Source organism: Acinonyx jubatus, chromosome B3 (assembly GCF_027475565.1).
Source record: "Acinonyx jubatus isolate Ajub_Pintada_27869175 chromosome B3, VMU_Ajub_asm_v1.0, whole genome shotgun sequence".
In the NCBI taxonomy this organism is placed as follows: domain Eukaryota; kingdom Metazoa; phylum Chordata; class Mammalia; order Carnivora; family Felidae; genus Acinonyx; species Acinonyx jubatus.
This window is the reverse complement of record NC_069386.1, coordinates 51,654,455-51,674,852: the sequence shown is the minus strand read 5'-3', so window position 1 is coordinate 51,674,852 and position 20,398 is coordinate 51,654,455. Positions and strand designations below refer to the sequence as shown.

The 20,398-nt window shown below is 39.0% G+C and overlaps 1 protein-coding gene across 4 annotated transcripts in view; it reads right to left on the bottom strand.

The window, feature by feature from the left end:
* Positions 1-16,735, bottom strand: part of DMXL2 (Dmx like 2) — a 150,547-nt gene extending 133,812 nt beyond the window's left edge. For 2 of the 4 annotated variants that reach the window (XM_027067248.2, XM_027067250.2), the window contains exon 1: positions 16,212-16,735. In XM_027067248.2, coding sequence (XP_026923049.1) covers positions 16,212-16,298 — 87 coding nt within the window. In that variant the 5' untranslated portion in view covers positions 16,299-16,735. The remainder of the gene's footprint in view (positions 1-16,211) is intronic. The other 2 variants (XM_027067247.2, XM_027067249.2) reach the window with 1 other exon arrangement.
* Positions 16,736-20,398: the final 3,663 nt, after the last annotated feature.

Below are 20,398 nucleotides of genomic sequence, written 5' to 3'. Positions count from 1 at the left end.
TAACTTTGATCAGTTGATAAAGGTGGTGTCTGCCAGGTTTCTCCTCTATAAAATTATTTTTTCCTTTATAATTAATAAGTACCTTGCAGAAAGATATTTTGAGGCTATGTAAATAACTTGTGACTTATCAAACTTTTACCCACTAGTTTTAGTATCTACCAGACATTTCTTGCCTAAAGTTACTACTAAGATGGTTGCCAAATGGCAATTATCTAATTCTGTCATTTCACTATTTGTTAGTTGGCTTTATGGGGCACCTGGGTGACTCAGTCAGTTGAATGTCCGACTTCGGCTCAGGTCATAACCTCGCCTTTGTGGGTTCAAGCCCTGTATCAGGCTCTGTACTGACAGCTCAGAGCCTGGAGCCTGCTTTAGATTCTGTGTATCCCTCTCTCCCTGCCCCTTCCCTGCTCATGCTCTGTCTCTCGAAAGAAAGAAATAAAGGAAGGAAGGAAGGAAGGAAGGAAGGAAGGAAGGAAGGAAGGAAGGAAGGAAGGAAAGAAAGAAAGAAAGAAAGAAAGAAAGAAAGAAAGAAAGAAAGAAAGAAAGTTAGTTATTAGCTGGCTTTCTTCTGTAAGGAAGAGTTTTCTTTATTTCTGTACTTATTTATATTAGTAAGGGTCATGGATTCTTACCTCATACAAAGGGTTATAATCTATTATTATCACTTATCTATATGCTCTAATTGTCCCTGATTGGGCGAATAGGAACTCTTTAAGTTATTAGAAATGGTAAATAAATTCAGTAAAATTACAGAACATAAAATTAATACCCAGAATTATCATAGTTCTGTTTCTATACACTAGGTAGTAGAAAGGGAAATTAAGGAAACAACCCCATTTACAAGTGTACCAAAGACAATAAAATACCTAGGAATAATCTAACCAAGTTAAAAGACCTGTACTCTGAAAACTATAAAACACTGTTGAAAAAAATTGGAGATGACACAAATAAATAGAAATATACTCCATGCTCATGGATTAGAAGAATTAATATTGTTAAAATGTCTATACCACCCAAAGCAATCTACAGATTCAATGTAATCCCTATCAAAATATCAACAACATATTTCACAGAATTAGAATAATTCTAAAATGTATATGGAAAGACCCCAAATAGCCAAAGCAATCTTGAAGAAGAAAAAATCTGGAAGTATCACAATCCCAGATTTCAAGATATACTACAAAGGTATAGTAATCAAAATAGTATGGTACCGGCACAAAAACAGGCACACACATCAATGAAACAGAATAGGAAGTCCAAAAATAAACCCACACTTATATGCTCAATTAATCTACGACAAAGAAGGCAAGAATATACAATGGGAAAGACCGTCTCTTCAACAAATGGTATTTAGAAAATGGGACAACTAGATGCAAAAGAAGGAAACCAAGACCACTTTTTCACACAATACACAAAAATAAACTCAAAAGGGTTAAAGACCTAAATGTGATACCTGATACCATCAAAGCCTAGAAAAGAACATTAAGCAGTAATTTCTTTGACTTCAGCCTTAGCAACTTTTTTTTAAGTTTATTTATTTATTTTGAGAGAGACGGAGACAGTGTGAGTGGCAGAGGGGTAGAGAGAGCGGGAAAAATGGAGAGAATCCCAAGCAGGCTCCACACTGTCAGCACAGAGCCCAATGTGAGGCTTGAGCTCACAAAATTGTGAGATCATGTCCTGAGCAAAAATCAAGAGTTGGACACATAACCAACTAAGCCACCCAGGCGCCCCTGCCTTAGCAACATTTTAAAAAATCTGTCTCCTAAGGTAAGGGAAACAAAAACAAAAATAAACTATTGAACTACATCAAAATAAAAGGCTTCTGCACAGCAAAGGAAACCGTCAACAAAACAAAAAGACAACCTGCTAAGTAAAAGATTTGCAAATGATATATCTGACAAGGTATTAATATCCAAAATATATAAAGAACTTATACAACTCAACAGCAATAAATTTTCTATATTCCTTCTAAAATCTTTATCATTCCGTATTTCATATCTACACCTGTAATCTGCCTGGAGGTTTTTTTTTTTTTTTTTTTGGTAAATGGGATGACACAGGGTCAAGTTTTATTTCTTTCCTATATAGATAAGATGTCCCACAAAAAGATCAATCATTCCGTACTGCTCTACCATGTCATCCTTGACATAAATCAAACATGAATAAATGTGTGAGTCTGTTTCTGGTGCTCTGTTTTATTACTCTGATGTATTTGTTCTGAGCAGGCTACCACACTATCTTGATGTTCACGACTTTCAAGTCTTGAGCTGGACAAAGCAGTCCTCTCATTTGACTGTTCTTTAAGACTGCCTTATCTATTCCTGGCCCCAACTATTCCTATAAAATTTAGCATCATTCTGTCAAATTCCACAGAATCCTCGTAAGATTTTGACTGGCAATATATCAAAGCTATGAATACATTTGGAAAGAATTGATAAATTTACAATAATGAATCTTCCAGTCCATAAATATGGAATTTATCTCTCTAAAGTTTTACAAATTTTGACCATAGAAGTGTTCTACATGCATCATTAGACTTACTTCTAGGTCCCTGATATTTTTTAATGGCATGAAAAATAGTATCATAGTTCCAGTTCTAAATAGAACCACAATAAATTATGTCTCTCGCACTGAATGCAGCCATAAAACATGAACAGAATGCATGAAGCTGCTATTTGAGGACTCTGAAAAGTAAATGGTAGCAGGTGAACTACGAAAAAAGATCAAAATTTGAAGTCTACCATACCAGCACTGAGTTTAACTAAAGTTAGTACAAAACCAAGAAGCAAAAACAGAGAGCTCCAAGAGAAACCATTTATTTTTGGTGAAGAAGTGGGAAAAATAGTCTTAGTTTTCAAAGAAAGGAATGGAGAATTCTCCATTTATCCTTTCCTTTCTCCATTTTCTCACATTCCAGCCCCCAAGCAATCCCACAGCTCCCATAAAAGGAGCTATGATTCCAAGAAAGTGAGGTGAACCCCCACTGCTTTTTTTCTTTCCCTATCGTACTGCTACTTGGCACTGAACACAGGTACACACCCAGGGAGTATAGTGCAGAGTAACTAAAGTCTCAACTCTGCAGCTAGGGAACCACAAAGGGGAGCCCTAGAAACCAGAAAGTACTAGGGAAACCACAGAAAAGGAAGAGCTCAGAACAACGATCCAATAAACTGTTTATAAACTCCTGGGCTCCATCCCAGGCTACACATGCATAGATCACACCTTAAAAAGAAGAGCAAAGACCTCTGAGAACTGAACTACAGGAATGGCCACTGACCAGGTCCTTTACTGGCCACTAGGAGGAACATACACAGGATATATCTTACTGGGACTCAAAGGCTTTAAAAATGGAACTGACATTGAAACAACGACCCATAGAAGGCTGGTGTGAGAACTTCCAGCCTAAATCCAAACAAGTAGACTGTCTGCTAAAACAAAAATATCAGCATTCTCTGTAGGATTTACACAAGATCCAGAGTTTCATAATATAATGTTTTTAAAAGTCCAGTTTACAGGGGTGCCTGGGTGGCTCAGTCAGTTGAGTGCCCCACTCTTGATTTCAGCTCAGGTCATGATCTCACAGTTTCATGGGTTTGAGCCCTGCATTGAGTTCTGCTCTGACCGCGTGTGCAGAGCCTACTTGGGAGTTCTCCTCTCCCTCTGCCCCCTCCAGCTCGCTGTCTCTGTCAAAATAAATAAATAAACTTTAAAAATAAGTAAAAGTCCAGGTTACAATCCAAAATTATTCAGCAATACAAAGAACTAAGAGAATCTCAACTCACAAGGTAAAGGAAAAAAACAATCAACACACCTAGATGTTAAAATTATCAGAAAAAAAACATTGAAGTGGCTACAAAAAAATGCTTGAAGAGGTACAGGTGAACACTCTCAAATCAGTAATCTAAACTTCCATCTTAATCAAATAGAAAAGGAAAGCAAAACAAATTCAAAGCATGCTGAAGAAAGGAAATAATAAAGACCAGAAATCAATGAAAATGACAAGAGAACAATAATAGAAAATATGAATGAAATAAAAATCTGGTTCTTTGAGGGGTGCCTGACTGGCTCAGTCAGAAGAGCATGTGACTCTTGATCTTAGGGTTGTGAGCTCAAGCCCCACATGGGTGTAGAGATTACTAAATAAATAAACTTTTAAAAAATCTGCTTCTTTGAAAAAGAACAATAAAATGCATAAACCTCCAGGAAGACAAAGAAAAAGCGAGAAGAAACAAATTATGAATATGAGAAATAAAGGAAGGAATACCAGCACTAATCTTGCACACATTAAAGAGGTAATACTAAAACACTATAAACAATTCTATACACATAAATATGACAAAGAAATGGATCAAAAATGCTAATTCCTCTAAAACAAGAAACCACAAAAACTCACCCAAGATGAAATATATTACCTGAATAGTCCTTTAACTGTTAAAGAAATTTTAGTAGATTTAAAGAATAAATGACAACAACTCTACATGCCCCCTGACAGAAAATAGAAAATGAATACCTCCAAACTCATCTTATGAAATCAGCAGCACAATACCAAACCAAACAAAAATACAAGGGGTGGGGGGGAACTATAGATCAATGTCTTTAATGAACAGAGATGCAAAATGACTCAATAAAATACTAGCAAACTGAATCTAGCCATAAAGAAAAAGGATAATCTACAAGTAATACAAAGCTAATTCAACTCACAAAAATCAATGTAATCCACCATATGAACAGTCTAAAGAAGAAAAATCACATGATCATATTAATCAGTGAAGGAAAAACATATGACAATATTCAAGATCCCTTCATGATAAAAATTTCCAGCAAAAATGGAATAGAAGGAAATTTGCTCCATCTTATAGGACATTACAAAAACAAATAAAACCTAGTACTAGTCAGTGCAGTAACTGCAATAAAGCAAATCAGACATGACTGAAATAGGATTAGCAAATGGATTAGAAGAAACCATCCAGAATGCCGCAAAGAAGGATAAAAAAGAAAACAGAAGAGAAAGGATATTAGATATAGAAATAAAGTGATTAGGTCCAATATATGTTTGATATATTACTCTCATAAGGTCAATGGAGAAGAGGCAATTTTTAAACAGATATTACCTGAAATTTTTCCAGATTTGATACAAAACATCAATTCACGATTCAAAAATCTCAAAAGTCGCAAACAGGATTCACACATTCACAAGATTTTACTATGACACAACATAGTAAAACTTCAGAAAGACAAAAAAATCTAAAAGAAGCTAGAGGAAAAATACAACTTTTAAAGAAGCAGTAGGCTGGTAGCCGACTTCTCATCAGAAACATCAGAGGCCAGAAGACAAAGGACTGACATCTTTATGGTGCTGAAAAGAAAATACTGTCATTCTCTACTTAGCAAAAAAACCTTCCCAAGAATGAAACAAAATGAAGACATGTTCATGCAAACAAAAGATGACATTACAACACCAACAGATCCACACCAAAGGAAATTCTATAGAAGCCTCTCCAGGAAGAAAGAAAATGATCCCAAATGGAATGTGAAAGACACAGGAGGGAATAAAGAATAAAGTGATAATAAATACATAGGTAAATGTAAATAAGTACCAACTATGTCAAATAATAATAAGATCTTACAGGATTTATAAACATGAAGACTTATCACTGAAGGAGAGATCATAAGCAGGAAAAGAGTAAAAACGTTATAAAGGGTCCCTGTATTGCCTGAAGGACTGTCATGCCTGAGCAGACTTTGGCAAGTTAAATGGCAATTTAAGAATACATGTTGTAATTTCTAGGATAGAAGCAGAGTATACAACTTTAGGACTACTACAGGGAAAAAAGGGAATGAAAACAAAATCATTTCAAAAGAGGGAAGGAAGGAGAAAAAGGGGTGCTAAGAGCAAAGGGGACAAATATGAGATGGGAAAGTTAAACATGAACATGTCAGTAATAACGTTAAATATAAGTGAATTAAAAGTTCAGGGGTGCCTGGGTGGCTCAGTCGGTTAAACGTCTGACTTTGGCTCAGGTCACGATCTCATGGTTCATGGGCTCGAGTCCCGTGTCAGGCTCTGTGCTAACAGCTCAGAAGCTGGAGCCTGCTTCAGATTCTGTGTCTCCCTCTCTCTCTCTGTCCCTCCCCTGAGCGTGCTCTTTCTCTCTTTCAAAAATAAATAAGCATTAGAAAAATTTTAAGTTCTAGTTAACACAAAAAATCTTTAAATCCAAGTATAGGATATTTAGAAGACACAATTCTGAAATGCAACTACACAGAAAAATTCAAAGTAAAAGGATGGAAAAAGATAAGCTTGGAAAATGCTAACCAAAAGAAACTCAAGATAGCTATTTTAATATCAGATAAAGTAGACTACAGAAAGTTACCACAAATAAAAAAAAGGGGGGGGAGGGTTTATTTCATAATGATAAACAGGTCAACTCACCAGGAAGATATAATTACTTTAAATTTGTAAGCACAAATAAATAAAGCAAAATTTGACAAATCTACAAGAAAACAGGGATTTAAATCTATTACTCATTGATTTTAATACATCTCTCAGTAAGAAAATGAATAAGCAGACCAGTAAAGTTTCAGAAGATTTCAATAATATGATTAACAAATGACCTAAAGGACACGTGTAGAACACTCTACCTAACAAGTGCAGAGCACACACCTAAGCATACATGGAACATTCATAAAAATTGACCAATTTAAATTTCGACAAACTTAAAAAGATTGTAAGTATATGTCATATGCTGTTTAAACAATACAGCTATGCTAGAAATTAGTAAGCAGAATCACAACTAGAAAAGTTCCATATAGGGGTGCCCGGGTGGCGCAGTCGGTTAAGCGTCCAACTTTAGCCAGGTCACGATCTCGTGGTCCGTGAGTTCGAGCCCCGCGTCAGGCTCTGGGCTGATGGCTCAGAGCCTGGAGCCTGTTTCCGATTCTGTGTCTCCCTCTCTCTCTGCCCCTGCCCCGTTCATGCTCTGTCTCTCTGTCCCAAAAATAAATAAATGTTGAAAAAAAAAATTAAAAAAAAAAAAAAGTTCCATATATGTACCTGGAAATTTAGAAACATACTTCCGAGTTATTTGAGTTACTAATTAAAACACAGCTTTGTGGTATGAAGATACAGTAGGTCTTAAGAATATAAAACTTACATTTTTTAAACTTAAAAAAAATGTTTATTTATTTTGAGAGAGAGAGAGCATGCACAACTGGGGAAGGGGCAGAGAGAGAGTAAGAGAAAATCCCGCACTGCCAGCACAGAGCCCAACTCAGGACTCGAACTCACGAACCATGAGATCATGACCTGAGCCAAAACCAAGAGCCAGACACTTAACTGAATGAGCCACCCAGGCACCGCTGAACTTTTTTTTTAAGTTTATTCATTTATTATTTCTGAGAGAGGGAGAGAGAAAGAGAGGAGAGAGAGAGAGAGAGAGAGAGAGAAAACAAGCAGGGCAGAGAGTGAGGAAAAAAAAAAAAAAACAAAAACAAGCAGGGCAGAGAGTGAGAAGGAGACACAGAATCTGAAGCAGGCTCCAGGCTCTAAGCTGTCAGCACAGAGCCCAACGCAGGGCTCAAACTCAACCTGGGCCAAAATTGAATGCTTAACCAAGCCACCCAGGCACCCCTAAAACTTATGTTTTTTTTTTTTAAGGTTCATTCATTTTTCAAAGACAGAGGGAGACAGAGCACGAGTGGGGGAGGGGCAGAGAGAGAGGGAGACACAGAATCTGAAACAGGCTCCAGGCTCTAAGCTCTCTGCACAGAGCCCAACGAGGGGCCCAAACTCACTGACAGCGAGATCATGACCTGAGCGGCGAAGTCAGATGCTTAACCAACTGAGCCACCCAGGTGGCCCAAAACTTACATTCTTAAATGTATTTATTAGAAAGAAAGACTGAAATGAGCTAAGCATTTATCTCAACAAGTTAGGGAAAAAAGAGCAAAATTAATCCAAATAGAAGGAAATAATTAAAAATAAGAATTAATGAAACAGAAAATAAACATGTAATAAAACTAGTAAACTTAGGAGGCGCCTAGTGGCTCAGTTGGTTAAGCATTCGACTAGCTGGATGGCTCAACTGGTTAAATGTCCACCTCTTGATTTAGGCTCAGGTCATGATCTCTTGGTTTGTGTATCCAGCCCCACATCCGGCTCTGTGCTCACAGCAAGGAACCTGCTTGGAATTCTCTCTCTCCCCCTCTCTCTGTCTCTTCCCTGCTCATGCATGCTCTCCCTCTCAAAATAAATAAAATTAAAAAAAAACCGTAAACTTAGAAGCAAGTTATTATAAAACATTAATAAAGCTGATAAACTTCTGAAGAAAAAGAGAAGTCACAAATAATAAATGGCAGTAAGGAAAATAAAGAAACAATACAACAGATGCTGCAGACCTTAAAAAGATAATAAGTTGCTGTGAACAATTTTATAGGAAGAAATTTGAAAATCTACACAGAAGAATAAATTCTTAGAAAAATAACTATCTAAAACTTATTCAAGAAAAAAGTACAGATAAACATTCTCAAATCAATAATATAAGCTTCCTCCATGAGGCCTATGTCCAATTTACCAAAATGTTAAAAGGGGTTATCTCTGGTTATACTAATACAAATGATTTTATCTTTCTCCTGCATTTTTCATATTACCTACAAGGCCATATGAATAAACTTGGATTTCAGTGTTAATTATGCCACAGGTCTAGCTGTGTCTTTGATTAAATCCTTTAATTCTCAGATCTAAAATTCCTGTACTAGGTCTAAACTAAAAACATTTCATTTTATGTGCCAATTTAACATAGGAGATCGACACTGGGGCGCCTGGGTGGCTCAGTCACATGAGCGACCAACTCTTTATTTCAGCTCAGGTCATGATCCTAGGGTCGTGGTATCAAGCCCTGCATCAGGCTCCATGCTAAGTGTGGACCCTGCTTAACATTCTTTCTCTCTCCCTCTGCCCCTCTCCCCGACCCATGTTCTCTCCCCCGCCCCCCCTCTCTCTCACTCTCTCTCTCTGTAAAATAAAAAATAGGGGCACCTGGATGGCTCAGTTGGTTAAGCATCCCACTCTTGATCTCAGCTTAAGTCATGATCTCACAGTTCCTGAGTTCAAGCCCCACTTCAGGCTCTGTCCTGTCAGTGCAGAGCAGGCTTGGGATTCTCTCTCCTCTCCTCTCTGCCCCTCTCTCACTAAAAATAAATAAATAAACTTAAAAAATAAAATAAATTTAAAATACAAGATCAACATTAATACTACCATTTCAAAAAGAAAAAATTTTTTTTAATATATACCAACCACATTCAAGAGGGATATATCAAAGAAACAGCTGGATACAGAAGTTTGGAATCAGGCTGAGAAGCAGCAGGTAAGGGAAGTAGAGGAAAACCAAGAGAGCTATTGAAGAAAGTATTTCAATAAAGAAGAAAAAGCAATTTTACGGGAGAGAAAAGGAGAAACTGACACAATGCCCTTGAGTAGATTAAAGGGGATAAGAACTAGGTTATTAATGAGGATTTCTCAAAACTTCTATAATATTGACACTGTGGGGGGCTGTCCTTTGCACTGTATGACATTTATCAGGCTCTCTGGCCTCTCCCCAGGAAATGTCTGTCCTCCCCCCACAACCCTGTCACAACAATCAAAAATGTCTCCAGATATTGCCAATGCCCCCTAGGGGGACAAAACTGCTCCCAGTTTAAAATCACAAGTATAAACGGAAGAAATGGCCTTTGCTGGAAATACTGACAATTTATGTACATTAAAGGCATGACAGAAGATGCTATGGGTAGAGTACAGTATAATTTGAATATCTCCTTCTGATTAGATCCTCCAAAATATACACACAGCTAGCATATCATAAAACCAAGGTCATTACTCCTAGGAAAATGTTACTATTTTGTTCCTGAACTACAACTACCATATAAGCTACATGTATCTTTGAACTGAGTCTAAGCCAAAACTTCTATATATTTTTTGGGTCCATCCATGCCACCTTGCAAAATGCCCATATGGTCTCAAGTTTCCTGGGTTTTTAATTTTTTAAGGTTTATTTATTTTTGAGAGAGAGACAGAGTACAAGCAGGGGAGGAGCAGAGAGGGGGAGACACAAAATCTAAAGCAGACTCCAGGCTCCAAGTTGTCAGCACAGAGCCCAACACAGGGCTCGAACCATGAGATCATGACCTGAGACGAAGCTGGACGCTTAACCAACTGAGCCACCCAGGTGCCCTTTCCCGGTTTTTCTTAAAGCCACAGGATGAAGACATCATGACTTAGTACAAATTAAATTAAATCCTGAGAAGCCTGACTTTCTAGAGAAAGTGGCCCTAAAGGAATGTCTTCACTGATAATCTAAGAAGGTATTATTTATAGTTTTCAAATCATTCCACCAACTTATCATGTACTTAGTGTTTAAAGGAGTCTCCCTCTATGCACTGGCCCTTTTATACCTACTGACTGCTCTATCAGAGGGATAGGAGATAAACATCTTATTTTGCAGGCACTTAGAATGGGAGGAGAGGAGAGCATTAAACAAGCCCTTAGCAATCATGAAATGAGAAGTTTTGAGAAGAAAAAGCACAGGCAATTGGGTTCACATATATGCATCAAGTCCCAGGGTAACAATGAGCTATATCTAAGAGAAAGAAAATACAGTCATACCACCTGTGTAAGTTGCACCTGCTTCCTCAATAACAGGTTCTATATCCTGTTACATAATGAATTAGGGTTTCAGAGCAAAAATGTAATACAAAAGGATTCTACAAAGTCAAAAAGACTGAAAACACTAACATTTCTATTAAAATATCTGACTTCCAAACTTTCTTTAAAAAATAACCCACAAGCTTGAAAAGCCTTATTAAATGTGAATTACAGATATTTTCTATCATTATCCCCTTTTAAATACTGCTTTGCTTTCTGTCATAGAAGGAAATTAAATTGGTCAGGCATGACTTGTTTTTCCACTGTGCCACTGCGGTTGTAACCCAACACCCTGTGCTCTTTTTGATAATTAAATACTGAGACTTTGATTTGTTCTAAAAACTTCCCAAGACCCAAGGTAAGGTACTGATTGTAATTTCAAAAGTCATCTTATAAATACCTCAAATCCTAAGAACATAAAGTAGAGAAGTAAGTATATCTACAGGGTCAAAAACCTGAATACAATCACATTGGCCCCATCTCCCACTTCATTTTGCACTGTGACAGTCCGGGGCAACTATTATCTACCATCCACTGAGGGTACAATCATAAACAAGAGCCATCTTCTCCACTGTGAGCCCAAAGAAGACACACGATTTCATAAACACTCTGAGTAGCTTATTCCTTGAGCCAGAAAGGACGTCCCTAACTGTAAAGTCAGACCAACTGTCTTATAAGTGGAGAGGCAATATACAAGAGACTATAACTTCACCACAACCGCATTACAGTTCTGCTCCATTTTCCCTTTCGCCTCTTACAAATTTCTAAAGAAATCCATACAATGCTCATTCAAGGTCTGAATACTTAAAAAGAACCTAATTTAAGAACCTCATTTTACAGATGAAAACCCTAAAAAAAGTTTCAATACTTTATCCAAGGTCACTTAAGTTGTTGGTCTCTGACCACTCATTTCTAAAGGGGCATTATTTGGGACTTGTACCACAGTTTCTCGGTAGCTGCTATAAGCAGGAAGGCTAACTAACAATCTACACAGGGACATAAGTAAGAACTTATATAACCTCCTATCTACCTACAGGTTCACACCAAACACATGCCCACAAAAAACTCTGAAAGGTATCAATGTACATAAACAGGAATAAACCAGCTGTCTTTTCTTGGAAAACAACCCCACTCTAAATTCTTGACTGCTGTCTTTCCCTTTACTATCAGCACAGGCTGTCAATAGCTGTAAAAGTTGTTATAGACACTGATAACCCACCAGCTAAAGAAGCATTCTTCTGTCCAACTTCCCCACTCTCCCGGCCAAATGTGATCTCTTATTCTTGAATTCCCACAAGAATGTAAGTGCCTCACAACACCACACAGCCAGCCAGCTGTGGTTAAGTACATGTCTTAACTCTAAGTAGATAGCACGTTCCCATACTTCTTCAATAAACTCCCCGAAATCAGTACTATGTGTTTTTGTTCTCTTGATATTGCTGTTGTGTTAATCTCCAGAGAGCCTCATAGACCTATGTGCTCAACAAATATTTGCTAAATGGATATAAACAGGCTGATCATTTTCCAAATTTGGTGTTGACATAATTCTAGGACTGGAATGTTATTATACCACAGTAGAATTAAAATATATCTAAATGCCAGGGGGGAAAGGTCATATAACAGTAACTTCTAACGTTTAAATGAATGTTTTTGCATTCATTACTAACTTTCTGGTGGTACTTGAAGAAAAAAAAAACAAAAGCTAAAAATCTATAGGTAACATTTGCTAATTATATTTTTCAACATTCTGAGGGTGTTTTCTTATTTACTAAGGTAGTCTTGTGGGGGCTTTTTTAATTGTTTCGTGAAGGAATAGTCACCCAATAATTTACCTGTTATATCACACCATTCCTTGGCTTTTGTTGTTCTTGCCATTCAAAAAGGCCTAATACCTTTCTATCTTTACAACTGTCAATCTTAACATGAAATCTTTTATCTTCCCAACTATATGTGATCTCTTTCATCTGCCTTACATTATAATTATGTATCATTTTTAATCTCTACCAGTATATGACCCTGGTAGGGAGTGAAAAGGACTAATTTTTTTAAACTTTGATTAGTGTGTTGAATTCATATCAGACTGGAGTAACATCAACTGTCCCTATATAACTGAAAATGCAGTCTGTACCCCTTAAAGCCAAAATGTGAAAAAAAGTTAAACTGTATTAATAATCATGCACCATCATTATTTTAATTGATATCTTAATGCTTACAGAAAAAATTTTAAAAACCTAAAGACTATTTTTCAGGAAAGCAATAAAAACATAATTAAGGAAAATTAACACTATCTGTTACATTAAGCTCTAAAACATTCACTTATAAGAAGGTAGCTGGGAATGTCTCACTGACCAAATACAGACAACAAAGCCCATACATGGCAAAATCATCTCCTTGGACTAGCCGGTACCTGATTTACTACAGGATAACAGTATTTCCAGAACTTAGATCTTGAATGATCAAAAGATAATATATACAACCACACTTATGAAATCATAATTGCTTTTAAAAACCACTAACTGCCCAAACACAAGTGAAAAACCATCCTAGCACGTTAGCACTACAGATACACACATCACTGGGACTGTCCACTACAAACTGCACCACCATGACAACATAGCACAGATTGGGCCATGGTGACATGAGCAGTCATTCACAACCCAGTTGATCACACCACCCACTACCCACCACGCACAGTGCAATATATATAACACACTGTTTTTCAACTACAATGTTACGAACACTTCAAAATTCTTTTAGAACAATTCTTTTTTAAAAACTTGCAGTTTATAAACTCTGAAATAAATGATCTACTCTATTTTGAAAAGATCCTCAGGTTATCATCAAAGATATCATTAGCTAAAACCCACTGTCTACTTGCAAGACAGTCTTTCTTTCCACATTGGCCACGTTTGTGCCTTTCAAACATACACATACCCTTCAAAGCAAGTACTATGATAGGAAAGAAACATACTACAGAAAAAATCCTTCCAGATGAGAAGTCACAGGACCTCCATTCCAGTCCTGGCCAGTCCCCTTTTTAGTCATCTGACCCAGAACTAAAGTTTTTCATCTGACTGCTATACAAAGCAAATGGCACACTCTATGTAAAAGAGCTTTACTTTTGTTTTTTTATTATTTATTTTTACTATACTAATGTAGGCATTCAGTTGATTGTTAGTTGATTCTAGAGTACGTGAAAACAGCTTGTTCTCAATTTTTTTTAAGCAAATCTGTTCTTCTTAGAGTCCAAAAGGTCATTTCTACTTCATGATGAAATTATAACCAGATCAGTTCATTCAAAACTAAGATATTAAAATGATATGGTGTGCAGCATGTATCTGTAAATGCCAAAGTGCCAAAATAATCAGACTCCTAGGCAGGCATCCTAAACGAAGTAAATTTTGAGTTATATTTAGGAAAATAAAAAGGGTTCTTGTATTGCAACATAAAAACGTAGGACAGAGTAAGAAAGATTAGTAGGTCTACAGCAGAGGGGCCAAGGTGAGGAGTACATATAATCAAAAATAATGTCAAAGATGACAAAAGAATATCTGACAAGTTGAAATCTCATAACACATCTAACAGGAACTCTTAATATTCTTGAGCCAAAAATGATATGGTGAAATGGTATTTGAAGAAAATTATCCCAGCAGCTGTGTGGAGGATGAACTTATCAGAGAGGAGTGTCAGGAAAACTAGTTTACAAGTGTTTAAGTAATACAATTTAAGTACTACAATAAGATGGTAACTAAGAAGATGAAAAGGGATAAATCTGATACACACTGTAAGGAGTCAGCCACCCTTGGTGACAGGTTGAATTAGGGAGGTGGTAAAAGACTTGAAAATGATCTCAAGGTCCTGGTCATGGGTGGCCTACATCATAACCACACCTGTGCAATGCTAACAGTTCTTGCACTGGCTTTTCCAGACTGCATCTGAACCTCTTTAGCTCTTTGCACTGTTCCCACAATGAGACACTGCTCCACTTTAGATGGAAACAGAAAACTACCACCACCATGATAGTGTGGAAATACCCTATAATCCAAGGCTCCAGATTTCTTGATGAAGGAAGCCTACTCTTCTAAGGCTAGGGAACTTTCTCCCCACCTACAGAACCGGGGAGAGGGGAATTTCCTCTCTCGATGCCCCAAACTGTCTCTATACACTTGAAGTCCAGCTCAATTCTACACAGATTTTTAGATACAAAACACAGATGACACCACTGATAGGTCATGTGTAACAAAATAAGTCAGCCAAATTATATCCATAAAGGTTCATTCTAAACTGAAACAAAGCGAAGTTGATTACATTTAAAAATTAAAATGGCCAAAAGGCAATCTTATGGGGTTATTTTTAATGTATCGTAATGATAGATAAATTCTGTTCCAGAATGCACTGTGCTACATAATGATTCTGCAGTTTTGCTGGAGCTTTTCTTATTTCTGCAGCTTTAAACACATGCTATTGGAAAGCAGACATCAAAGTGTTTTCCTTGTGTAAAAAACATACCATTAAGCTATTTCCAATTTTATCAAGCACAAGCTATCAATAACGATGTGTATTTGATCAAGATCTTATGACTACAGTGTCTTCAAAGAAGGATCTTGAATAAATTTAATAAAGAAAAGGAACTCGTTTTGATCCCTGGGAGTCCGTCTATGGGTAAAAAGAGGTTCTAGGGCTTAGTTGGAATTAGCTGTAATAACAACATCCATTCTCCAAAAGGACTGATGGTCCAAGCTCATTGAGAAAACATGTCTTTTCCATCAAGATATTAAAGATGTTCGAATACATTATTGTTTACACACACTTTACCCGCACAAACAAAAAAACGGTTATAAAATTTTCGCATTGCCTTAGTTTAAAAACAAATAAACCAGCCTACCTTGCAAACGGATTAAATATTACCTAGGAAGGTTACCAAACTGATCTCGTGATAAAAAGCTCTCCAAGCCACTGTCACTCTAACGCTTCCATTTAGATTTTTTTCGGGGGCAAAGAATGAAATGCCCTATTTCCTTGTTCGAATTAAGATTCTGCATATCAGGAGATACAGAAGATCGGGTCGTATCAGGTTTTAAGCCACAGGCGGGCAAGGGGAGCCAGGTGCAGCATCGCCTTCATGCTCCCAGACAAGACCAAGTCTTCGCCTCCACGCCGAGAGCAGGTGCGAAAAGGACACTCTGGGGTTTCAGCTACTGCAACCATCTTCCTCCACCGCAGACCCAGGGCCGCCCTAGGAGAGGAACCTTCTAGTCCAGTCATCCCTGGGGGCCCGTTTGCTGAGGGCAGACGGCGCGGTGGATTCCTAATCCTTTCCCCTGACGGGTAATTTCCTACACCAGCCCAGGGATTCACAGTCCCACGCCCGCCCCCCGAAATTGGGCTGCAAAGGGGGCGCAACTGGGGCCCACCAGCACCTCACAGCCTCCCCTGGGAGGCGTGTGCTGGGACAGGGGCTCTCAACCCCCGGTCTCTCCCTCTCGAGTACCCGGACGCCGCTCACCGTGAAGGGGACATCCCCGACGCTGCCCACAGAGTAGCAGTTGTCTCCAGGGTTGACAGCCCCGGTGAGGACCTGATGCAGATGCATCTCCGAAGCCCGGGCTGAAAAGGGATTGCGCGAGAGGAGCGACGAGCCACGCGCCCGGCTGCGAGAGCGCTTCCCCCTCCGCCTCCCTGGGGACCCACCAGGCGGCGGCTCCGGCTTAACGCCTCGCCCCCCTCTTGCCTTCCCCCTTCTTCGTCCCTGCCATGGGAGCTCCTCGACCGCTGCCGCCGCCCGGATCGCCGCTCGGCTGCGGAAATGCCCGGATGCTCCCACTGCCTGCTGCACCGGCGCACAAATGCGGGAGGAGCGCAAGGGTGCGTTTACGGCGGGGGCGGGGGCGGAGGTGGGGGCGGGAGTGGGGGGGGTGGTGCCGAGGTAGCGCGTGAGCCGGGAGCGTGCCGGAAAGGACGCTCAGCCCGAAAGAGAAGGGCGGTGCGCGCGCCCACCCCCAAGGGAGCGACAGTAGAGTAGGAGGGCAAACCCCTCCTCCCGCTGCTAGGCTTTTAGCTCAGTCCCGCTCCCCGCCGCGCATTTGCGCGTGCGCGCGCAGTGGTTTCCAGGGCAATTGCGCGCGCCGCGTGGACCCTTGTCCCGGGATTGCGCGCGCAGACCTGCGGGAGTTCCCTCGGAGCCTCCCGGCTGCGGCCAATAGGGGCGGGGCGGAGCAGAGGCCGCTCAGGGCCACGCAGCAGTTCTCTGGGGACACGCCTCTGTGTTTAATCCACTCCCTGGTACACTGTGTGATGGTCTGGGCAATTGACCTCAGGAGGACGCCTGTCACCGGGAAATTCCACCTCGGAAAATCTTAGATCCTGTAGGGCTTTTTTACACTTAAGTACGTAAGGTATTTAATTTTACATAAACAATAAAGGCATCTTGCAACTTATTGGAGAAGCCGTACTCTCCTGACAGCAAATTATTTTGCTCCCACCGTTTGTCACGGATGTTCTAGATAGCGAAAGGGCCCCCTAGAGACAGGTGACTCCTCTAGACTCTTTTTCGTGCGTGATGTCATGGATTCACAGAATCACCTGATTTTTCCACTGTATGCTAAACTTTGGGTGGTTGATACAGGAATCAGATCCCTGCTCCAGGTAAATTCATCACCAATTTTTGAACCTATACTGTGTAAAGGTATGGGCAAGGGAATAGAAGGGATTCCAAGACACAACTATCTAAAAAGGCAGAATGCCCAAAGTGTTGGGATTGAGACACAATAGTCTATGCACCACTGAAAAGGAAGAATACTTCTGACTAAGGGAATGAATGAGTAAAGTGTTACAGAGACAGTGACGTAAACTCTGGGTAGAATTTTGGCAGGTTGGAATGGACAAGAAACTGCATTCAAATAGAGAAAATAGCGTGATCTAGAGGTATAAAATGACAGGATGTATTAGAGAACAAAGATTAATGTTTGGGGCAGATGATATATAGAGCGGGGAAAGGAAATGATACTTAGCAACATAAGGGTATCCAAGAGGTAGCTTGTGGCCTGCCTGAACAAGGACGTCTTGAATGCTCCGTTAAGAAGTTTAGATTTCATTCTGAATGCAGTGGGGACTCCATCAAATGTTTCTGCGCAGAAATTTCTACAATCAGAGCTGCTTTAGGAAGATGACTTTGTAGCACTGTGAAAAATAATTAGAAGTGGGGTGGGGGAGAGGAGAGGGGTGTGAAGATAAGAGGCAAAGGCCTGGCAGAGATTGGCAGTGTGTTTCCTGGAAAAGAGAAGGAGGAGTCAAAGATAGTTCCCAGCAACCTAGGGCATTTCCCTTTTATTTTTCATTTAGTGGCATAACTTCCTCCAGTCACCCAGACTAGAAACCACAGAGCCACTTTGGGCTCCTTCTGCTCCAGCCCATATCTAAGGGTCCCATGCCGAGGTTCCTAAGTCATGACCCTGAGCATTCCCCACTGCTATTTACTTTCATTTCTGACCTGATCTTTTCTCATTCAATTGCCATAATGGCTTCCTAACTAGTTGACTGCCTTCCATTTCTTTGCTCTCCAACACAATGCAGCCAGAGAAACCTTTTTAAAGGAAAAAATTCCTCCACTTAAAATCTCCACCCCTTGCTGGTTAAAGTCTAACCTCCTTAGTTTGGCTGACAAACCCATTCATTCTGGCTTCTGTGGAATCTTCCTGTTTTATCTCAGGATATCCCTTCACATCCACTATTCTCCAGCCCCACTGAGCTATTTGCTGTTTTCAGAGCATACTATGTTCTTTTATGCTTGTCTTGGTTCATGCTCTTTGCTTTGTCTGGAATGCCCTTCCTCCTCTTATTGACCCTATAAACCCAGTTTAGTTTAAAAGTCACCTATTAGGGGCACCTGGGTGGCTCACTGAGTCTGTTAAGCACCCGACTTTAGCTCAGGTCATGATCTTGTGGTTCACCAGTTCAAGCCCTGAGTCGTTGGGTTCTGGGCTGAACGCTCAGAGCCTGGAGCCTGCTTCAGATTCTGTGTCTCCCTCTCTTTCTCTGCCCCTCCCCCGCTCATACCCTGTCTCTCTCTCAAAAATAAATAAAACATTTTTAAAAATTTTTAAAAAGTCACCTATTCAGTAAAGCCTTCCTTATCCCCCCCCCAATACTTTAGGCTTCCTCCTCTTGAAGCACACATATATATCATTTATTGTTTTGTGTCCGTTTCTTCAACTAGAGTCTTAGATATTTTATGTCAGGATCAATATCTTATTTTCTCTGTTTCCCAGCACCTGAATCATAGCACAGCTGATCCTTGAGCAATGCAGGGGTTAGGGGAGTCAACCCCCAGTGCAGTAAAAAATCCACATATTACTTTTGACTCTCCCCAAACTTTACTAATAGACTACTATTGATAGGAAGCCTTACAGATAACAAAAAAAGTTTATTAACACATATTTTGTATGTTATATGCATTACAATAAAGTAAGCTAGAGAAAAAAAGGTGTTTTTAAGAAAATCATAAGGAGAAATACATCTACTGTACTGAACTGTATCAAAAAAATTCTGTGTATAAGTGGACCTGCACATTTCAAACCCATTGTTTAAGGGTCAACTCTACTTTATTTGCTGAAAGTCAAGATTTGAATAAGAGCACCCAGTCTTGCAAGAAAAATTTATGGGGTAGATAAGTACCTTTCATTGTACACATATTTATTTGTGTTTATGAAAGTGTTTAAAATATTTTACAGTAGTTTTGTGGAGGAAAGTACTACATATATAGTGTAGTGTAGTATACTAAGTTCGAGGGAATCACAGATTTTGTATATTTAATTATATACCACAAACATGAATAAAGGAACTAAGTCACATAGCTAAAAAGAAATGGTGAAAATATAGTAGACAACAAAACACACACAAAAATATTCATTTAATGAAGACCAACGTTATACTTGAAGTATCATAAAGGCAAAAACTGGTGCTATGTCTTAGTACTAGCAACTGAAAACTATGCCACAGTATCAAATAAATTTGAGAGAATTCTTATATATATGTATGTGTGTGTATATATGTGTATATATGTCTTATATGTGTGTGTGTGTATATGTATATATATATATATGTAGCACATATCAGTATATATTGGTATAAAGCAAGCAGGGTTAAATAAAACAAATTTAAATAAATTTTTATAAGAAGGTTTAATACATATAGACAAACATTTCAATAAAAACCAGAACAAAACATACAGTAAAATAATAAATTTGAAGAAATTTCAACATCATGCTCATACGTAGGGTTAAGGCAAGTATTTTATTAAATAATAATGCACTTTGATTTAAAAAGAATTATTCACCATGATCAAGTGGGATTCATTCCTGGGATGCAGGGTTGGTTCAACATTCGCAAATCAATCAACGTGATACATCACATTAACAAAAAAAAAAGAGAAGAACCATATGATCCTGTCAATCGATGCAGAAAAGGCCTTTGACAAAATCCAGCACCATTTCTTAATAAAAACCCTTGAGAAAGTCGGGATAGAAGGAATATACTTAAAGATCATAAAAGCATTTATGAAAAGCCCACAGCTAACATCATCCTCAACAGGGAAAAACTGAGAGCTTTCCCCCTGAGATCAGGAACACGGCAGAGATGCCCACTCTCACCGCTGTTGTTTAACATAGTGCTGGAAGTTCTAGCATCAGCAATCAG